General features: G+C 36.4%; 1 protein-coding gene across 2 annotated transcripts in view; it reads left to right on the top strand.

Moving 5' to 3' along the window:
• Window positions 1–23,395, top strand: part of Adad1 (adenosine deaminase domain containing 1) — a 32,941-nt gene that overhangs the window by 9,063 nt on the left and 483 nt on the right. Inside the window, exons 6-11 of one of the 2 annotated variants that reach the window (XM_027391817.2) lie at window positions 264–389; window positions 4,090–4,213; window positions 6,641–6,811; window positions 7,990–8,219; window positions 13,550–13,787; window positions 18,464–18,596. In XM_027391817.2, the coding sequence (XP_027247618.1) occupies window positions 264–389; window positions 4,090–4,213; window positions 6,641–6,811; window positions 7,990–8,219; window positions 13,550–13,787; window positions 18,464–18,596 (1,022 nt within the window). The remainder of the gene's footprint in view (window positions 1–263; window positions 390–4,089; window positions 4,214–6,640; window positions 6,812–7,989; window positions 8,220–13,549; window positions 13,788–18,463; window positions 18,597–23,395) is intronic. The other variant, XM_027391818.2, reaches the window with a different exon arrangement.

Below are 23,395 nucleotides of genomic sequence, written 5' to 3'. Positions count from 1 at the left end.
TCATACGAGTTTGAATATCTTGTCCAGACTGAGTTCTGCAAACATGAGTAGTAGTGAGGTTGATACTGATATATCATTCATAGGAACTTATTCACAAAGCTCTGTAATTTGTAATTTTTTACAACTGTATACAACCATGACTGAAATGGAAATTCTACCGCATATCATTACAAATTAATAATTAATATAACTATAAAATAAAATGTTTCTTGAAAAATCAGAGTTCTCTTCAAATTCATACTGTTTTTTATTTTTTTTTCTAGAAGGGAGACAAGTCCAGTATGCCAAGATTTCACAACTTGTTAAAGAAACATTTAGTCAACTAATTTCTAGCCACTCACAATATCTGAAATGTAGCAGTTCATTGGCTGCTTTTATAATTGAAAGAGGTAAGTCCATATATTTGGTATATGTTACTTTGCAGAAAAGTTAATACCTCAGTGATTTGAACTATACTTTAGTAATAGGGTTAACTGTCTTTGCTTCTGTAGACAGTGGTGTTGCATTGATTTGAAGGGATTTTTTCTGGTAGGTGAGTCATTAAACGCAAAACCTCTCAAAGGTAGAGACTAAATGCACTGAGCAGGAGCCAGTAGAGAGCTGCAGAATAGTGAGCAGAAGCTCTACCATCTTCATGTCTAGCTCTCAGTATAGCAGGCACTGAGAAGAGAGCTATAAGGAAGAGAATGTGCCTCTGGACATTTTGTTGTTGAAGTTCTATTGTTAACTTTACACTGCCTTTTAATGTGTAGAGTTTTATATTGATATTAATCCCCAAAGTTTGTATTAGAGATGTTGGCAAAAATTTTTGATATTTGATATGTTCTTAAGGAATTTTTATGATCTAGGTGGGAAGATACATATTCTGTATCTTATAAATATATATATTATAAACATATATAAGATACAGCATGTATATCTTATATATACATATATATATTGTGTGCGTATATATATGTGTGTGTTGAAAATCTAAGATGATGAAAAATGAGAAACTGCTTTTAATCATGCAAACGTGTGAGAGGCTGAACATGTTGGGACACCCTTGTAATCCCAGAACCCTGGAGTCTGAGATGGAGGATCATGACTTCATAGTCAGCCTGGAATTACATAATGAGGCCCTATCTCAAAAAAACAAGTTATGAGAATTTATAGATAGGAGAGAAGGAACTGAATGAAAATCTTCTGTAACAGGCAAGAGTTAGGCTAAAACTTTAAATGCTAATGTGGTTTCCCCAAGTAGAGGAAAGGAAATATTTTTAGACAGAGGAAGGCTTTCAGGGAAAAAGAACAGCAAGATATATTTATCAGGTAACAAGGAGATGAATTCATTGTTAATACAGGGTAATATGTGTAAAGGAGTAAAATAAAATATATTTAGACTGATAAAATATGGTTGGTACTAGACTAAGAGATGGCTTAAAAGCCAGCCAAAAGTTAGATTAAATAAGATTGATAATGAAAAAATTTTTTTCATTACATCAGGAATACTCGATGTATATAATTATTGGGAACATTGGCATCAGACAGATCTACAACTAAAAATTACTTTGGGCAAGTTACATAGTTAGCATTTCTGTGCTTTAATTTTACTGTTTTAAAAATAGAGATAATGGGAATAATAAACTGTATTTCGTGCATTATTAAGTTGATTGAATTAAATACTATAATGTAAATAATTTAGCCCAGTATTTGGAGTTTAGTAATTTACTAATTTATACTAGTAATTAAAATTTTAATTAATGTAAACTCTTGTTTAGTGGCTGAAAACAGCTTTAAAGAAAAGATGATGGAAGTTAAACCTGAGTTATATAATCACAGTTGCAGCTGTTATACTGAAGTTCCTGTGTAAGAAATAAGGACATGGACATAAAGAGAAAGTCCACATTTAAATGGATAATATGAAGATGATAATAATAAACTAGAGTGGATGAAACATCACCCCAGTCTCACATGGTAGAATAGTGTCTCCATCTCCATATTCCTAAAAAAAATTCTGGAAAATGACATGAAGTTGTATGAAGACTATGAGAGAGTAAAAATGTTTTAGGAAATACAAGTTGTATGTGGGCTAGTAAAATCTGAGGGAAACAAAGTGAACACCATTGCAGTAATTCATGTGTTTCTATATTTAATTACCTTCCTGCCTTGTTTTGGTTGGGTTGTAAGAAGCTAACAGGAAAATGAATGGATCTGGAACATACTTAAGTGATCTGACCAAGGACAAAAAGAAAATCACATTCTCTCTCATATGCAGATTTTAACTTTTAGTTTTTGCATGTGTGTAAATAAGTGGGAATGGGTATAGATTGTGAAACTAGATAGAAGAGCACAAGAAGAAGCAAGAGTAAGTAGTGGGGATGCATGTGACATAAAAGCAGAAAGGAGTCTACTGAGGTGGAAAGCTATACGGTAGAGAAGGGACTGAAGAAGGAAAACAAAACAAATTTTGTTTGAAAAATATCATGATAAAAATGAGAATATAGTCTTGTTTTGGTATGCTGTTCTTGTAGATAGGCCCTTGTCAGTCATGTACTACTGGGATTATTACCGTTCTGTGCACCTTTCACAGTGAAGATTTTTAAAGAGAAATAGGCTGAAGAGATGTCTCAGCGGCTAAGAGCACTTGGTCTGCAATCATGAGGACCAAAGTTTGAAGCACCGGACAAGCTGGTATTCCCTTTAAATGCCTGGAACCCCAGCTCCAAGTAGAGTGGAAACAGGCTTGCTAGAGCCTGCTGGCTTCCATCCTAGCCAAGAAGTAAGCCCCAGCCAGGTTCAGTAAGAGACCCTGCCTCAGAGGATCAGGCAGCCATTAACCAAGGGGCAGACCTGACATCCTCTTCTGGCTTCTGAACAGGAATGCATGCACAGGCATGTACACCCCCAACGCCCCCCCCCCACTTCCTAGGGGAGTTCTGCTGGCTGCTTCTGTCTCCTCAGGGTGATACCTTGCATGGTTTCTTCTGAGGTGGGTGCACTTTACCCCTTTAGATTGCAGCTTTAGTTCAACTTATGTGGAAAGTATTTGGCACCTGCCTTGTATGATAACCTCTTACTCTTTACATAGTATTACAATTTGGGATTTGTTTAGCTTTTCCCCTTTGTCTCCTGCATGTGGAGTGAAAATATGTTTTTGTTACATTTAACCCTAGCATCTATTCAGGCCTAGTATATGTAAGGACATTTGAATTAGTAAGTCCTGCAGGTTGCAGATGTAAATTGAACTTTATTTGAAGGTCTGAGAATAGATTATCTGAATTTGTCAATGGAAGTAAAAGATATAAAGAGGAAGACAGGTGAATTTTTCTGTTTTGAGGTACAAGCAGGCTATTGACACTAGGCTATTGACAGGTCCCATGGTTAGGATGTTGGAAGAGAAAACACTGCTGATATGATTGCACATTTTCAAAGCATGGAGTTTGAAGTGTGAGCACAGCAAAATGTGGATGGGGAAAAAACTACTGAGAAACACATAGGAGTCTTCTTTATTTAAAATAAACCAGTTTCAGTACAATAGAAAAAATAATTCAGGTTATAGAGCATTTCAGTGGATTGAAAAAAATTGGAGGCATTATATAGAGAGTGTTCAGGATAGAAGTAGAAATATATAGAGTATTGCTAATCATGGTATATATTGAAGGTTTAAGGTTGTTTGGTAATTTTGTTGCTTATATTAAAATTTTAGTTAATGTACTGTGACATAAGATAGTTGCTACTTAAGTTCAGATAACTACTTTTAAACTTCATTTCTTAAAATATTCTAAGACTATTGGAATTGTATTTTCTATTAATTTTATCTGACTGAAAATTGGGGCTAGAGAAGGAGAGATGGCTCAGGTAAGAGCCCTACTGGCTTTACAGAGGATGTGAGTTTGGTTCACATTTTGGATGACTCATAACCACCCATATTTCCAGTTCAAAGGGCTCCAACACCTTCTGGCCTTTTGGGGCACTGGAATACATGTAGAATAAACAAGATATATGTATACACATGCATAAAAATAAAATCTTTTAAAAATGATGATAAAGGTAGATTTTGATCAAATAAAGATGGAGGTTAAAATAACAACTTGCTGCTGTTTTCAGCTGGACATCATGAAGTTGTGGCTGTAGGCACGGGTGAATACAACTACAGCCAGTGCGTCAAGCCAAATGGGAGGGTGCTGCATGACACTCATGCAGTTGTTACAGCAAGAAGGTCTCTCCTTAGGTAAGGTAAAGGATATGTTAAAACCTCCAAATATTAATGTTCCCAGACCAAAGTAACTACATAGAATTTTCCTTGTTTTACAAGTGGAACGATACTCATAATAGAGCAAAGAACATGGCAACCTCTAATCCAGGTCACCTGATACTTTTGTGTTGCTGTGGTAACTCACCATGGTAATTGCAATGTCTTGTGTAGATTATGGTGGCTTCCTTGTGAACTATGTTTTAAGAGCCCTACAAGATTTTTTTCAAGTTAGAAATACCATTTTTGAATGAAGTTATCTTATTTCACTTCTAAATTAGATATACTTATCTGTCTTAGTTAGGGTTTTTATTTCTATGAAGAGACACCATGACTGTGGCAACTCTCATAAAGAAAACATTTAATGGGGGTGGCTCTCTTACAGTTTCAGAGGTCCAGCCCCTTATCATCACAACAGGGAACATGGTGGTGTGCAGGTAGACACGGTGCTGGAGCTGAGAGTGCTACATCTTGCTGGCATCAGGAAGTTGACTGAGACACTGAGTGGTATCATAAATATAGGAAATGTCAAAACCTGCCCCCACAGTGACACACTTCCTCCAACAGGGCCATACCCACTCCAACAAAGCCACACCTCCTAATAGTGCCACTCTCTATGAGATTATGGGGGCCAATTACATTCAAACTGTTACATTACCCAAAAGCATCACCAGAAAAGCACAGGTTTCCAGTTACAAATCCCAAACATAGTCTACTATTTAGCAGAGTATAAACGATATAATCCTGTAGACAAATGGTTCCCAATGTGTGGGTCACGACCCCTTTGAAGGGGTTGAATGACCTTTTCACAGGAGTCACAATCCGAAATCCTGCATATCAGATATTTCTATTACAATTCATTACAGTAGAAAATTATAGTTTTGAAGTAGCAATGAAACAATTTTATGGTTGGGGGTCACCACAACATGAGGAACTGTATTAGAGTCTCAGCATTAGGAAGGTTGAGAACCACTTCTCTAGACTGATGGATCAGAAGAGAAGTAAAGGGGCTGAAGTCAGAATCCTCTTTTTTTTTTCCCAGTCCAATCAGTCATTCTGCTCCTCACAAGAGGAAGGAGTAGCAGGTGGTTCTAAATGGCCAAGAATGTTCTCTGTAGAAGTTACTGTATATGAAAACATTAACAGTGAGAATTGAGTGTCATGTCCCATAATATACACCAACTTTTAATTCTCCTAAGCCATTATACTTCTTACAAATTAGCAAATATCTAATCCAAGTCTAAGTAAGTGTCCTCACCCAGCTTTTCCAGTTATTAGCATTCTGCTACTCTTGTTTAATTTCTGCATTCTCACTGTTGCTCTTTTCTTTGCTTGAATATTTAAAAAACAAAATTACCTAAAAATACAGGTATCTCTAATTAAGAAAGAATTGTATAATCTTAAAATTTGTTAAAGAAGAATTCTGGGTAGTGTGTTTGTTCTGCAAGCATTAGCACCTGCTTGCAAATCTCCAGAATGCAAATACAAAGCTGGGCATGGCTGCACATTCCTGTGACCCCTGCTTTAGGGAATAGAGGCAACCAGATCATCAGAGCTCACTGGACAGTGAACCTAGCCTAAACTGTAAACCAAACTGCCTTTCTCAAGGCAATAAGGGGGGAGCAATTGAGGAAGACACTCATCACCTTGTTCTAGCCTTCCATGTGCACTGTCATGCATGCTTATGTACATAAACCACTCACATATATACAACATTATTGTGGGAGTTCATTAGGACATTGCAGCTCATGGTTGTTCATTCTTCCTGATGGAATTGTCTGATTAATGCTACCCGTCAAGTTGGAATTTTTCTTGTCTTTGGCACTGTTACATACTGGTGTTTAATTATGTATTTCTGGTGATGGGGATAAATAGAGTATGTCTTAAGGTCATGTTGTTTTGTAAAGTAGTATCGGTCCCTTACAGATTAGTTGCCATCTTTTAGAATATCTACCTCACTTCTTAATACAATGAAATATTCCCTGTGCTGCATCTGTGCTCTTGGATTTTTCAACAGCACTAAGAAACAGGCAGGAGCCACTGTTGGTGATGATAGTAGTTAAAATAGTAGGAGTAACTTAACAAGTTGGCTCTTCAGAACTATCTCAGGAAGAAAGGAGGAACCTGGAGTCAGGGGTTCTTTACAAGATATGATAGATACTGAAATGTGCAATGTAGAATAATAATCAATGATGCTTTAATACAAGTTACAGGGCAGCCCAGTGTGAGGACTTCTTAAGGGACTTAATTTTTCATTATATAAAGCTAAAGTTATGATAAGAGTCTTACCAATAGCAAAACTTTGATATGCAGAGACATTGCTCATGTTACATTTGGTTATGATACTCATTAAGATAAATCTGCAATAAATTTTATTGCTTAACAAAGTTACAATGTTTATTTTAGGTACTTTTATAGACAGCTTCTACTCTTCTATAGCAAAAACCCTGCTATGATGGAAAAGTCAATCTTTTGTACAGAACCAGCTTCTAATCTGCTTACTTTGAAACAGAACATTAACATTTACCTCTACATGAACCAGTTACCTAAAGGATCAGCCCAGATTAAGTCACAGTTGTAAGTATTATGGAAGTTCTTTTTAAAAGACACTAGTAGAATGATCACTGTATATGTGTTCTGAATCCCCCTCTCAAACAGAGTAAGCTCATTTGTTTTCATATTCTCTGTGTAGCCTTGGGTCATTTGTGGGCTTCAGAGCACCACAAATCTCCCACGCCTCCATTCACTCTGATCTAGACCATTGTTAAAAGTTAAAAGTACTCATGTCTCGTCACTTTCTTTTTTATTCAATTGAAAAATCTGCTTTTAAGATTTTACACACTTTAGGAAGTTATGGGTCTATGCAACATGCATATGCAAATACAGGAAATTAAAAACTGCCTTATGGTCAAAATGTCATTGCTTTGATGAATACATAGTATCAGGTTAGGTGAACTCTGAATGGTACAGACAGGCAGAGTAAAGAAAGAATAATCTACCCCAAGACTGACCATTAAGAAATAACCATGGGCAATATTTTTATAAAAGATTCTAGGAATCACTTTGAAAATAACATCTATGGATAGGTAAAATTTAAGAAAAATAACTTTAGATTTTACTAATATTTTACCATAAGTGAATCTTGAATAAAACCTTTTTCTACTTCATCATTTTGTAGTTTTAAGTCTTTTTGTATAGAAGAAGCTAGCTCACAAATTACATGAACAAAAATTTCTGTTACTATTAGTGTTTTCTTAAAGATCGTGTCTCATGTAGCCCAAACTAGCCTTGAACTCATTATATAGGCAAGACTGGTTGTAAACTTCTACGGGGTGGGGTGGGGGTTTCAGAGGGTTGAGACAGCAGTTCACTGTATATCCCTGGCTGGCCTTGAACTTGCTATGTAGACAAAACTGGCCTCGAATTCATGGAAATCTGCCTGCCTCTGCCTCCCAAGTGCTGGAGTTAAAGGTGTATACCACCATACTTACCATACTGTTTTTAAGGGACATAAAGAATGATGGTGATAGGAAAACTGTGCTGAAGCTCTGTGCGATGGTGATTTGTTTTGCAGTAATTTGGGGGGAAGGTGATGAATCCATTCCTATTATCTTTGTGTTTGCATCTGTTCATGTTATTGGAATGAAGTGTGTGCTGGCAAATTAGACCTGTTAGAGAACAAGTCTTGAGAACATGCACATTTTACTTTTAACAAATTGGTATTTCTTTTAAATAAAACTTTTTTCTCCCTCTAGACGCCTTAATCCACATTCTATTTCTGCGTTTGAAGCCAATGAAGAACTGAGTCTCCATGTGGCTGTTGAAGGCAAAATTTACCTTACTGTTTACTGTTCTGCTGATGGAGTTAATAGAGTAAACAGTATGTCCTCAAGTGACAAGTTGACAAGATGGGAGGTGCTTGGTGTACAGGGAGCATTGCTGAGTCACTTTATACAGCCAGTTTATATCAGCAGTATACTTGTTGGTGAGTTTAGCACATTTTGGATATGTTCAATAAAACATGCCCATATTTGAGTTACCAGTATACAGCCAGGTTTTGCATACATGAAACTAATGTAAAAAGCAGGCATTACTGCTTTGTTGAACTATTTGTTTTAAAGTGACTAGATGTGATACTTATCATATGACTTCTGTATCTTATAGGAGGCCAGGAATTAACCTACTAGTCACATAGATTCATTCTGTCTTGAACTTACTGCTTCAGTTACCTGAAAATGAACCTCATTTCTTTAGGGAAAAGATGGTATTTTGACCCTCCCAAATCTAAAAGTTTTGCTACATTTTATCTTCTCTAAGAAATTAAATACCCATTTTGGCTCCTTATCTTTATATCATCTTAATACATTTGATCATTATGCAGATACTTCTAATAGGCATTAGAATATAATTGGCAAATTATTCATTTCCTAGTTAGAGGATGCTGTAGAATTTTGGATTTGGATTTGAATGACTTACCAGATACTATCTCATTGAAAAAGTTTGAGGCTCTTCTTTTAAGTTTGTATACAAAGTAATAGTATTCTTTATGACATTTTCATATATACATGCCATTATACTTATTTCTGTTGTTTTATGTATTATTTTTAGCATACACAATAATGGGAATCATGATATTTACATACATGTATGTCATTGTACCATGCTCATATTCAGTCCTATTATCCACTAGCTGCATCTTCTTTTCTCCACTTAACCTTCCTGCTGGTCCCTTTTGGTGTGCGTGCGTGCGTGCGTGTGTGTGTGTGTGTGTGTGTGTGTGTGTGTGTGTGTGTGTGTGTAAAATTTAGATTCTTTGTATGAGAGAAAACATGACTAAAAACCTACTGTGTTTATATACTGAATTCCCTTTTCCAGTTCACCTGTTGAAGGACACCTAGGCAGGTTTCATGTCTTGGATATTGTGCTTCCTGCTGTCAGGTGTGCGCATGCCAGAACCATGCTGTTTTGTCGTTGTGGCTCTATAGGATAATTTGAGATCAGGTATTGTGATGGTTTTAGCATTGTTCTTTGTGCTTAGGATTATATTGGGTATCTGATCTTTTGTGTGTCCATAGGAATTTTCTAATTATTTTTACTAATTTTGTGTAGAATGCCATTTTTATTTTGATGAAGATTGCATCACATTTGTAGTTTGGTTTTTGTTAGTCATTTTTACAGTATAAATTTTGCATATAGATGGAAATGAGATGTCTTTCCATATTCTGTCTTCCTCAATTTCTTTGTTTAGTATTTTAAAGTTTCATCTGCTTGGGTAGATTTATTTCTAAATACGTTTTTAAATCTATTGTCAATAGGACTCTTTCCTTGGTTTCTTTCTCTGCAAGTTTGTCACTGGTGTATAGAAATGATAGTAATTTTTTAAATGTTGATTTTGTACCTTACTTTAAGAAAAGTTTTTTATAGGATCTCTGTGCATAGAAGGACTTCCTTGTTTCATCGCTGCCTTGATATCATAGAATGAACTTGGTGGTGTTTCATCCCTTTCTATTTTATAGACCAGTTTCAGGTCAAAGATGTGCAAGTTTTTAAAGTATTACCAAATAGCCGCTGGTACACCTCCCCAGTATCTCTGGGTGAGAGTATCTGTTTACTCACTCCAGCAATCATGCTCATTTGATATTTTGTAAGATTATATTGGTAACTAATGTTCTTACCATTTTCAGTTTTTGTCACTTCAAGTCCTTTCTCAAGACATTTTAAATTTTTCTAAATCTTCTGTGACAGATTCTCTTTTTTCTTGATAAATATGAGTATAAGATCTAAGAAACTGTGTGCGTTCTCTGGAATCATAGATTTGGTGATCAGAGCTTTTATTAAGTTTTATGATGATGTATCATTTGTATGATGTAACTTCACATTGTAATTATAATGTTGTTTAAGAGGTCAGACACTGATTCTTTTGCATAGTTGGTTAGTGGTTTGACACAGGAGCATAAAAACTAGATATGGTCATTTGACTGCCATCTTGCACCTGGTAGTTTTTTTTTGTGGGGGGTAGTATATAGGCAATGAAAAGAAAATGGCTTTGGGAAATTGCTTCAGATTTTTCCTCTTAGCATCTCTTTGCGTCTCAATATGAAAATAATTAATGCTCTGGTATAACCCAAAAAAGAGTAATGTGTATGAATAAGAAAACAAAGATTTCTGCAACTCATGGAATCTGTCCTATAAACCCAGAAGCACACATTTTAGAGACTCTTTGGTGGTTCTGACACAGGTAGTTGAATGGCTCACAGTTTTAGCAATTCTCACTTAAATGGCTGTATTTTAAAAGAGAGTGATTTGATACCTAGAAGATCTTGAGAGTTAATTGAACTTTGTTGTATCATAGTTTCTTACCTAACATATAGTACTTACTAAATGCCATTCTGAATAGGTATTCATCTAAGCCTAGTGTTAAAACAATCAGTAAATTGGAATGTAGGTATGAGTACAACCAATTGTGTTAATGGAGCAGCTCCAGTACTTACTTTATAAACTTCTTCCTTTTATAATTGAACTTTGCTCCCCTTTTAATTCTATAGCAAGGAGCATTACAGATTAAATTAAAATTTCTTTTGTTTTTGTTTTGGTTTGGTTTGGTTTTTTTGGAGACAGGGTTTCTCTGTATTCTTTTGGAGCCTGTCCTGGAACTCATTCTGTAGACCAGGCTAGTCTCGAACTCACAGAGATCTGCCTGTCTCTGCCACCCAGGTGCTGGGATTAAAAGTGTGCACCATCAATGCCCTGCTAAATTTAATTCTTTAAAGACGATTGTATCCCCCTTTTTCTTTTTTTATTCTTTAATTACTACTAATATTTACATATCCATCCCCCCATTTCTTTACCCTTCCCTCCTCCCATGTTCCCCACCAGCCCCCCCCAACCCATCCCAAAACTCCTCCCCAGGGATAGTGAGGCCCTCCACCAGGGACCTTCAAAGTCTGTCATATCATTTGGGGAGGGTTTAGGCACTCCTTGCTGTATCTGGGCTACAATAGTATCCCTCCATAGGGAATGGGCTCCCAGTCCATTTGTGCTCTAGGGTTAAAGACTGGCTTCATTGTTAGATGTCCCATAGACTGTCTTGGTCTCCTAGTTGACACCCACATTCAGAGGGCTTGGTTAGGTCCAATGCTGTTTCCCCAAGCTTTATGACTAGGGTCTCCATGCTATTTGTAGGTCAGTTCAATTGTTTCTTCGGGTTTCTGCAGCACTGTCTTGGCTTCTTTGCTCATCCCTCCTCCCTCTCCACAATTGGATTCCAGGGGTATTCAGTGTTTAGCTGTGGGTGCCTGTTTCTGCTTTGCTCCTGGATGAAGGCTCTAGGAATGGTAACCAAGGTAGACACCAATCTCATTATAGAGGAAGGGCATCAATAACATTTTCTCCACCACTGCTTGGATTCTTAATTGGGGTCATCCCTGTGGATCCCCTAACATTTCCCCTGTGCCAGATCCCTCTCCAAACCTGTACTGTCTCCCTCTATCAAGGCATCTCCTTTCTTGCCCTCCTGTACTCCTCCTCTGTCTCAGGCCTCTTGTTCTCCCCCATCCCCTTCTTCCCTTCCCATCTCCTTTCTCTCCACCCACCCTGTGATTCCACTTTTTTCAAGGGTTCTCATCCCCCTCCCTTTCTTCAAGGTACTATGCAATCTTTTCTTGGGGTCCTCCTTCTTTCCTAGCTCCTCTGGCAGTGTGGATTGTAGGCTGGTAACCCTTTGCTCTATGTCTAAAAATCATATATGAGTGAGTGCATACCATGTTTATCTTTTTATGACTGGGTTACCTCACTCAGGATGGTTTCTTCTAGTTCCATCCATTTGCCTGTGAATTTCAAGATTCCATAGTGTTTTCCTGCTGAGTAGTACTCCATTGTGTAAATGTACCACATTTTCTCTATCCATTCTTCAGTTGAGGGGCATCTAGGTTGCTTCCATGTTCTGGCTATTACAAATAATGCTGCTATGAGCATAGGTGAACATATGTCCTTATTGTATGAATGTGCATTCTTTGGGTATATCCCCCTTTTTCTTAAGTCCTATAGGATGCTTATAATTCCATTAAAATAATTTTAAAATTACATTTCAATTGTGTTTGCATGTTTACATGTCATGTCTATATGTGCATGTGGAGGTCAGAAGGCAACTTGCAAGGAGTAGGTTACCTCCTTCCACTATGTGGGTTCTGGGATCAAGCTCAGTAAGAGTTATGTCAGTAACCCTACAATTCTTTATATTGATTATTCCAAGCCTATGTGAACTTAGCAGAATATGAATGCAAAGAACAGTGTATTTAAATTTTCATTTTAGTTTTGGAAAGGTTTTTAGGGTCTTTAATAGGAGGTTTAGGCTTAAATACAGGGCAAGAGACATGCATAACCCTTGTTAGGGTCTGGTCCCACACGTCATTGTCTCAAATCTAGTTTCTCCTGCAAGATTGTCTGCCACTGGGATCCCAGGGTTTTCCAATTTCTTGGGGGACCATCTAAATTTTAGTAGTTTGATAGCCAATGTGAGCACCACTTGTGTCTCTTGAGAATACTTTCACTCTCTTCAACAATATTGTGCAAATACAAAGCTTTCGTTACTGTTCATAATGTTAACAAAAAGTGGTCATTCTTTGAATTACTTTGTGTCCTGGAATTGGAACATTGTGGTCCTATAACAAAACAGTTATATATAATGCATGGTCATTAGGATAAAAAATTACTTGACTTTCACCAACAATCAGATGCTGATTTCATGCAGAAACCAAAAAATCAAGACAGAATGAACAAGTTCTTGCAGAACTCTGTAAAAAGTGCTATTTCTTTGTGGGTCAGTACTGGTTCTTTGCATTTTTTAACTTTTCTTTTATGCATGTGGGTGTTTTGCCTGCATGTGTGACTGTGTACCATGGGCTTGAAATGCCTGAGGTAGACAGAAGAAGGCATCAGATCCTCTGGTACTGAAGTTACAGAAGGTTGTGAGCTGCTGTGTGGGTACTGAAAAGCAAACTCTGGTCCTCAGGAAGAACAGCCAATACTCTTAACCCCTGAGCATCCTCTAGGGCCTGGTTCTTTGCTTTTATTCACTAGTATTACTTCCTTTTTGAGCATTTTTAGATGGAAATTTTGTCATTCCCTTGCCATGATTCTGGTGAAATATATGGAAATAACTGCTAAGAGGATAGACATGGGTTACAGAAAATTTTTAAAAAAAAATGAGCTTTGGAGTATTTACAGCTAACCTAATCCCCATTATCTATCTTTTTAAACACACAACCTTTTCTTTTGACCTTAAATTTCTGAGTGTGGTTTGTTTTTGCTTTCTAGGTGATGGGAATTGCAGTGATACTAGAGGCTTAGAAATCGCAATAAACCAACGTGTTGATGATGCACTCACTTCAAAACTTCCCATGTTTTATTTGGTCAACAGACCTCATATTAGCTTAGTACCCACTGCATATCCACTGCAAATAAACTTGGACCATAAATCACTCAGTTTGAACTGGGCACAAGGGGACAATTCTTTGGAGATCGTGGATGGCCTAAGTGGGAAGATCACTGAAAGGTTAGAATTACTACTTTCTCTAAAAACCACATACTAAGCAAAACAAGGAATTTTATTGACATCTTAATTGTAACAATTTTGTGTATTTGTTGGATTCTGAACAATTTGTATTGAGTGTGGCCAGGTTGCTGATGTCATATTTATTATAAATTTCTGAATAATACAAGCTTACAAAGTTATATAGTAAGTGGTGAAGCCAGCATCCAAACCCAAGGAACCTGGCTCTAGACCCTGTGTTTGTTAAACCATTAGAGTCATAGAATTTGCCCTACCAAATATGAATTTCTGGATCTGGGATTAGGAATCTGCATTTTTCACATTCTATCCCAAATATTATGATCACATAAGTGTGAGAACTATTATAACATGTTATTCCACCTTCTATTATGATCGCCATGTAAGTTGTATGTGGTTTTTCAATATTTTGTCTGTTCACCACTGTAGTAAGGATCACAAACTGGAATTCTAATATAGACGTTTTATTTCCAAAGGCATTATTGTTAGGCATAATATTCTATGCCTTTTAGATATTTTTTGTAATATTCCTGTAATTAATTATTGAAAAATAAAACCTTCTAGTAATGGATACATCTACTTTTAAAATGAGCAGTGAGTAATGCTAAACATTTAATGCCCAGGGAGGAGAAGTCTTTTTTCTTTAGAACTATATAGCCTTGGTAAGTTATCTTGCATCTAGTAAATAACCCTACATGCATGTACACACAAGCAGCCCCAAGTAAACCAGTATTCTTTTAGGGTAGCCTTTTTTCAAGTTTACAAGCTCTAAATATCTTCCTTTTGAAGGACATTTAATCAAGACCAATATAACTATTTCTTGGTATGAATATCATCAAGCATAATTCTCTGGGGTAATACTCAAGATAAAGTCAAGAATAATACAGACTAGCACAACATATACATTGTGTGGGCTTCGGATTTTAAATAGATTCAACCTTATATATTCAAACAAATTAGCAATATTTTAAAACTCAATGTGTGACAAAATGGAATAAACAATGTTAAATTAATTTAATTTCTTATTATGGTCTAGTGTTTGCAAATAATTACAAATAAAGCAGTGGATATATCTAACTCAAGACTATGAATTTTAGGAGTAGTAATTTAAATTTAAAAAATGGAGGAAAAAAAGACTATGAATTTTAGCCCCAAAGAATCAGCAAAGCAAAGAAAGCACAGTCTAGCAGTGCTAACAATGTAACCCTGGCTCCAGGAGAAAGAAGCATAGGAGGTTCTGAGTTAGACCAGCCTGGGCTTTTAACAAGTATCTCAAAGACTCTGTCAAAAGAAAACATGTTTAAAGGCAGGGTCTCACTATCTAACCCTGGCTGGCCTGGAACTCAGCAATCCTCTGCCTCTAGAGTGATGAGATTAAAGGTGTATGCCACCATACCTAACTTCCCAAAACATGTCCTAAATTTTTTACTGAGTTATGCATATATCACATTTTTATTATCCATTCTTCTGTTGAGGGGAGTTTAGGTTTAGGTTGTTTCCATTTCCTGTCTGTTGCAAATAAAGTAGCAATGAACATGGCTGGCCAAGTATCCGTGGAGTAGGAGAATATCAAATCCTTTAGGTATATACCCAGGAGTGATAAAGCTAGGTTATATGGTAGATTGATTGATTGATATTTGACGATTTTCCATACTGATTTCCAGAGTGGCTCCACCAATTTGCATTCCCATCAAAAGTGCTTTCTCCACAGTTTCCCTAGCATTTGCTGTCAGTTGTTTTGTTTATATTCACCATTCTGCCAGGAATGAGATGAAATTTCAAAGTTGTTTCAGTTTGCATTTTCCTATCTGCTAAAGATGATGAACATTTTTGAGGTATTTCATAGCTACTGCTTTTAAATTGAAAACTCCCTAGCCCATTTTTTAAATTGGGTCATTAGTTTCTTTTGTTTTGTTTGCTGGTTTGAGTTTTGTATATTCTGAATATTCATCCTTTCTCATATATAGCTGGAAAAGACTCTCTCCCATTCTGCAGGGTTCTTCTTTAGTCACTTGATTGTTTCCTTATCTGTACGGAAGCTTTTTAGTTTTATGAGATCCCACTTGTCAGCTGTTCACTTTAATTTCTTAACAAATAGAATCTTATCAGAAAGTTATTTTCTACACCTATATCTTAGAGGGTACTGCCCATATTTTCTCTTGGCAGTTTCAGGTTTCAAATTGAGATCTTTGGCCCACCCGAATGTAATTTTTGTGCTGTGTGACAGAAAAGGTCTAACTTCATTCTTCTGCATGTGGGCATTCAGTTTTCCCAGTACCATTTATTGGCAATGCTGTCTTTTCTTCAGTGTATATGTTTTGTCTCTTTGTCAAATATCACATTTATAGTATACACACACATATGTAATGATGATGACAATGGTGATGAAAATAATCTATCAGCTTGAGATGGTGACATGGGAGGAGCTGAAGGGAATGAAAGGGGAGACCATTTTATTTCAACTAAAAACATATTTTTAAACAAAAGCAACAAAGAACTGAGGTATTGAGCTCTGTGAATTCTAGGTTAGCCTGGTCTCTATAGAGTGAGTTTCAGGACAACTGGGACTTCACAGAGAAAACCTGTCTAAAAAAAAGAAACGATGTAAAGAAAAGAATGAAGGGAGGGAGGGAGGGAAGGAAGAGAAAGAGAGAGGGAGGATAGGGAAGAAAAAAGGAAGGAAGAAAGAAAGAGCATCTACATGCTCATGCTGGAGAGATGGCTTAAGGGTTAAGAGCAGTTGCTGATTTTGTAGATGGGAGTTTGAATCCCAGAACCCACATGGGTAGCTCATAACAGCCTGTAAATCCAATTCCAGAGGATTTGACTCCCTCATCTTGATTCCAAGGATACTTATCATGAACATGTACATATAATCATATACACATTCAGACACACACATGAAAAAACAAAAATAAAAATTTTAAGAGCATCCAATTGCTTGTGGTGTGTGTGTGTGTGTGTGTGTGTGTGTGTGTGTGTGTGTGTGTGTGTGTGTGTGTGTGAAGACATAGAGCTATAGATAGCTCTATATAGGCTAGCCTAAGTTTTTCAGTTTCTCATCCTTCTAAGTGTTAGGGTTATAGACATGGACCACCATATCTGTCATGAATCCAACAATCCTTACATGAAGAAGATGTATGTTGCATCATGAAACATGTTGAATGATTCTTTCCCAGAAAACACACAAAACTTACAAAGAAAACTTCCAGATAATGAAAACTGCAACAAAATAGCAGCATATTAAAACACTTAGATATTGTATACAACAGTACTAATTGAAGTTTTTCCAGAAGTGTAAACATGGTGGCAGAGGTAACACCAAATTATAAACTCATATTTATCACTGTTATTCATATCATTATTCTACAAAGCATATAACAAAGATCTACTAAGGAGTAAAAGTAAAAAGAAGAGTAGTAGATGATTGAAGAACTAAAACACATGGTGATGACTGGTGTTGAAATGTCAGGTTGATTGTTTATTGTTACTGCTGTTGCATAACATCACTATGTTGAATGAAAAAAGTAGAAACAAAATATGGTGGAAAGGAGGTAAAACTACCACTGTTATGAGGGGTTTTGAGATTGAACCCCACACCTCACAAACATTAGGCACATGTTCTTCTGTGTACTCCAGTTCTGCTGTAAAATCTACCAACACTAGATTTCATATACATGAGTATATGCTAACACTTTTTACATATGATCTACCTCAAAATTCAGTGATTTTAAAGCAACAGTATATTATTACTTCTCAATAAATGTTTGGATCAGCTGAGTGGTTCTTCTGGATCTGGTTAGAACTCCCTCAGGATCTGGAGTCAAATAAAAAGTCACTTTGGTTGATCTCTTAGAGGAATAACTGTTCTTTGCTCTTTAGTAAGCTACTCAGAGAACACTTACCTGAACATGAAGAAGCCTCAAGAGAAGAACACAGTGTTTCCCTGAAACCTAGACTCTGAACTTGCACAAGGCTAGCACAAATTCAAGGAGATGTATGATTCTGAAAAGCTACATGAAAGCCAGAAGAATGGAGGGTTCTTACAGTTTTAATCATCTGTCCCAAGAACAGCTCATAAGTTATAATGGGAGGGTAAAATTATCTAGTAAAAAGGGTTGTGATCTGTGAACCCACTTTATTAAAAGAGACTAATAATTCATGTGCATGCATACACATACACATGTGTGGATGGCTTTGAAGTAGTGTTTTCTAAATTAAAGTTTGCTTTCCGAGAATGTACTGTACAATTTCAGGAGATGTGATACATATATTTACCCAGGTCATCTATTGCTCTAGTCAAAATTCAGTGGCTGTTACCACTCCAGCAGGTGTGGTATTTCCATCCTCCCTTTCAGTCAAACATGGGACAATAACTTTTTTGATTTGTATTATCGTAGGTTAATTTTACTTCAAATGACAGAAGTATTCAAATACAAATATTCTGTTTTAACCTTTGATGTAATACAGTAATAAGTTAAATTAGCTTCTGACAGCAGTTAAGTACACAGGATAGTTCTTATCTAAAATAAAGCTCCACTACATGCATTCTTCTGCCTAATTGGGATCATAAATATTTGTGAACTGTTATTTAATCCCTACAATTGCCAACATAAATCATTAACTATGATTACTTCGTGTTTCATTCCTTTTGACTTTAGTTCCCCATTTAAAAGTGGTTTGTCAATGGCAAGTCGGCTTTGTAAGGCTGCAATGTTAAGTCGATTTAATCTGCTTGCCAAGGAAGCTAAAACAGATGATTTACTTGAAGCTCGGACATACCATGCAGCTAAGGTAAGGTGACCATAGAAGTGCAGTGCTTTCAGTTATTTTTTACTCTTTACTCTTACTCTTTTGGCTTTTGGGGGGCCCACCACCCAGTTCCCAAATAAACACACACACACACACACACACACACACACACACACACGGTGGCTTATTCTTTCTTATAAATGCCCAGATGCCCAGCCTTAGCTTGGCTTGGCTTGTTTCTTGCCAGCTTTTGTTAACTTAAATTTTCCCACCTACCTTTTGCCTCTGGACTTTTCCCTTTTCTTACTTCTGTATATCTTACTTTCATACTTATTCTGCAGCTGGCTGGGTGGCTGGCCCTTGGTGTCTTCCTCTTCTAGTTCTCTTGCTGCTGCTTCTCCTAGCCCTGATTTCTCCTCCTATTTATACCCTCTGCCTGACAACCAGCCCTGCCTATCCTTTCTCCTGCCTCACTAGTGACGGTTCAGCTCTTTATTGGACCATCAGGTGTTTTAGACAGGCAAAGTATCACAGCTTCACAAAGTTAAACGCAACACAGAGGAATGCAACACATCTTTGCATCATTAAAACAAATGTTCCATAGCTAAACAAATGTAATACACCTTAAAATAATATTCCCCAACAGTACAGCTAAAGACAATAATATGGTGGATCTATGGAGATAGCAAAAATTTGTTAAGTAGTTCTGAATATAACATATTATCAAACTTATTTTGACAATATTGTTTAACATCTTTTTGTTATACCCAGAGAAACAAAGGTAATAAAACTTTTACTCTGCTTTGCATTATTAACTGTGGAATGTTAAGTCTTAAAATAGTACATCTATCAAAATAAGTTTAACTCAAAACCCTAATTTGGACATGATTTAGCAGGCAATACAGATTTTTTTCTTTCTAAACAAATTTTTGGGGACAGGATGAATAAATTAATAGTTAATATTGCTTGCACATGTAAAGCAAGCATTGAGCTAAAGTCACAGCAATACTGGATTCTACTTTTATTCTGCTTTCATTTACTATGACATGTGCACACTTCCATGTTATCATCAGTATTTTAATTTTCTGATTTTAATAATACAGTGTTATATGAAAGTCTCTTAATTTTTGCCAGCACTAAAATGACCAAACCATACTTTTGAGCTGCAGAGCAGTAATATCAACTATAAGCCTATATATATATATATATATATATATATATATATATATATATTTATAGAGCCAAAGAGAGGACAGATAGGTTCAAGAAAAACAGGCAATTAACAAAAGCCAAAAGATACTTAAATATAGATGCAATATTAAATATACCCACTTCTTCATGCAAGTTTTCCAGAAGAAGGCAGAAGCCTTTGCAGGTCTAATTTGTTTGTGAACAAAATCTGCTGTTACTAAATCATTTATCCCTAAACTATAGAAATACAGTAACCACTGGGATTCTAGGCATAGTGTAAAAATAAAATAGAATTAAAAACTAGGATGAGACCATAGCAGTTGTATACCTGATGAAGACAGACCTCACAGTAAAAGCAGGAGGACTTAAAAATAAACCATAAACATCATAGAAAATGTTTTGGCCACTGTAGCACTAAAATATCAATTAACAGTAGAGTAAAATCTGGGAAATTGCTATATATTTGGAAATTAACTTACGAATTACCAATTGTTTGTAGGGAAAAAGAACTTTCAGAAAAACTAAGAAATATCTTAGAATAAGTTTTAAAAAGATATGTTAAAATTCATGGATGATTAAAGAAATAGGGAAATTTTATAGATTTAATTAAATGCTTACATTAGAAAAGAATCCTAAAATCAGTTATTTAAGCTTCCAACTCAAGAAACTGGTTAAAATAAAAGTGGGGGATGGGAACACAAAAATAAATAAAATGAAATAAATAATATGGATCAGAGTGGAAATCAATGAAATTTGAAATAAAATTAACAGAAAAATAAATGAAATCTAAAATTGGTTCACTAAGAGAAAAAAATTTAATCTGTTAGTGATCAAAGGAGTATAAATGAATTATTGAATGCTGAAATGAAAAAAAAGTCTCTTCATTACAAGTCACAAGAATCCATTGTGTAGGATTTCCAACAGCTGTTTGTTAATAAGTTACCTGTGGAGACCAGAAGAGGGTGTCAGATTCCTTGGAGCTGGAGTTAAGGTGGCTGTGAGCAGCTGATGTGAGTCTTCTGGAAACGCATTGAGCACTCTTAACTCTGAGCCATCTCTCCAGCTCCTGTACAAGAACAACATAAAAAAAAGAAATTATGTAATTACATTCTCTTTTTTTGTTTTTTTTTTTTTTGTTTTTTGTTTTTTCAAGACAGGGTTTCTCTGTGGCTTTGGAGGCTGTCCTGGAACTGCTCTTGTAGACCAGGATGGTCGCTAACTCATAGAGATCCGCCTACCTCTGCCTCCCAAGTGCTGGGACTAAAGGTGTGCGCCACCACCGTCTGGCTGCAATTACACTCTAAGAATGAATATTCCAAAAATCTATTTTGGAAAGCCGTTTCACACAATAGCAAATACACAGCTACACACACAGTAATAAATTTAACAAAAGAGCTATAAGACTTGTATACTAGAAATGATAAAACATTGGTGAAAGAAATAAAGAAGATGTAAATAAATGAGAGGATATAACAAATTCATGAATTAGAATTCTAATTGTTGTTAGGATGTCACATGTCTTCAAACTTAATCTACTGCTTCAGAGCAGAAATTAATGTTGCTGCAAACATTTGTGTAAAAAATGTGCTGGTTGTGAGGTTGACAGCAAAATCCAGAAGTCATAGAAAATCAGAGCAATTTTGAGCAAAAACAAAGTTGAAAACTTACCTGTTTCACAATTTAAGCTAGACATACCTTAGAAACTGCAGATTTGTTCTAGACAGTACAGGGAGTCACACAGAGTTGTATGGTCATGTGTGCAATACTGTATAATATTACATAATACTGTAGCCTATTAAGTTTGTTGGTAGTATCATTTCTTTAAAACATTTTTAAATATTTCTAAAAACAACAACAAAACTTAGTGAGTTGCTTTGTCAGTGGAGGGCATTGCTTTCATATAGATGGCTGCTGTTTAGAAATAGGGCCTCAGCACATCGACCCCAGATGCTGTCCAGGAGGCCCATACAAGACTGATCCAGACCCCTGAACATGGATGTCAATAAGGAGGCCTCTGCACTCCAGGGAGCCTCTGGTGGTGGATTAGTATTTTTCCCTGGTGCAAGAAGGGACTTTGAGAGCCCATCCCATATGAAGGGTTACACTCTGGCCCTGGACACATGGGGAAGGGCCCAGGACCAGCATAGGAAGACTTGGTGGACTTTGCAGAGCCCCCGTTGAGGGCCCTACCCTGCCTGGGGAGTGGTGGGTGGATGGGTGGGGGGGCTGGGGTGGGGGAGGAAGTTTGGGGGTGAGGGGAGGGAGAGGGAGAAGGGACTTGAAATAAGCTTGTTCCCTAACTAGAACTAATAAAAAAAAAAGAAAGAAAAGAAAAGAAATAGGGCCTCAGTACATAATCCAGGCTAGCCTAACTCTCAGCAATCATCCTTCCTCCATTTCCCACGTGCTGGAATGGCTACAGTTTCTCAAGATAGCAATGAGATTTATTGCATTAATCCTTTGATTCAAGATTTCCATCCAGCATGTTTTATAGCATTTTAAACCAAGTAGAACTTCATTCAAACCTTGCCACTGTTAATCAAGTAACTTTAAGTAATATTCTAAATTCTTCATTGTCATTTCAACACGTTCACAGCCTCTATCAGGAATAGATCACATCTTAAGTACTTGAGAGACTGAGACAGGAAGATCATGAATTTGAGATCAGCCTGAGTTACATAGAAGGATCTTGTCTCCAGACAACAAAAATACACATACAGTAGATCATGCTGTCAGTTTATGTGCTTTCATCCAGACTTCATTGTTTCCTTTATAAATCACAAGAAAAAAAATAGATTTTTGTATGGTTCTTTTGATGATCATAGGATTTTGGGGTAGTAAATGAATGAACATTGGTTTTCATTTATAGCCAGCTTTTTAACTTCTCTTTAAGTCATAGATGACATAGTCTTCAAAATAAAGCTGATTACACTGAACACTGTAATTCAGTCACATTGGCCAGTTTTCCTAGCCAGGGCTGGGTAATTTCAGCTTCTTAGTCAGCACTTGCTGTTACACTTCTCTTTGATGGAGTCAGTTTCTTTCCCTAAACCTAATTGAACAGTTGTAGTCCAGAAAATGGACCACACCATATGCTATTGATCAGTTGGAGAAATGAAGCTGCATGCATTACAATGAGATTGAAAAATGGTACAGCCACTTTGGAAAACAATTTGGCTTCTCCCACCACCAAAAAGTAAACATACTTTCTATGTGAATCAGCAGTGCCACTGGTATTTTCAAGAAACAAAACTTGCATAAATGTTTATAACAGCATTTTCCTAATAGGAAAAACTGGAAACAATGCAAGTTCATAAGCAGGTGAATGGACAGATAGACTTACACAATGATATTAATCTACAATAAAAAACTAACCCTGACATATAAAATAGCATGAATTGGAAAATATTGTACTAGCCTGACATAGTAGAGTGCTTACTGTATTAATCAACTTATATGAAACTTCCAGGAAAATAAATCTAGAGACAGGAAGATGTGTAGTTGCCTGAGGCTAGGGCCAAAGATAGGGGTACAGACTGACTGCAGGCAGGCACAATGGAATAGTTAGAGGTGGGAAGTTTACTACTAGATTTTGGTAACATTTGCACATCTCAGTAACTTTAACAAAGACCAGATTGTGCACTTGCAGT

The sequence above is a fragment of the Cricetulus griseus genome (assembly GCF_003668045.3).
Source record: "Cricetulus griseus strain 17A/GY chromosome 1 unlocalized genomic scaffold, alternate assembly CriGri-PICRH-1.0 chr1_0, whole genome shotgun sequence".
NCBI lineage: Eukaryota > Metazoa > Chordata > Mammalia > Rodentia > Cricetidae > Cricetulus > Cricetulus griseus.
This window is presented reverse-complemented; position numbering and strand designations above follow the sequence as displayed.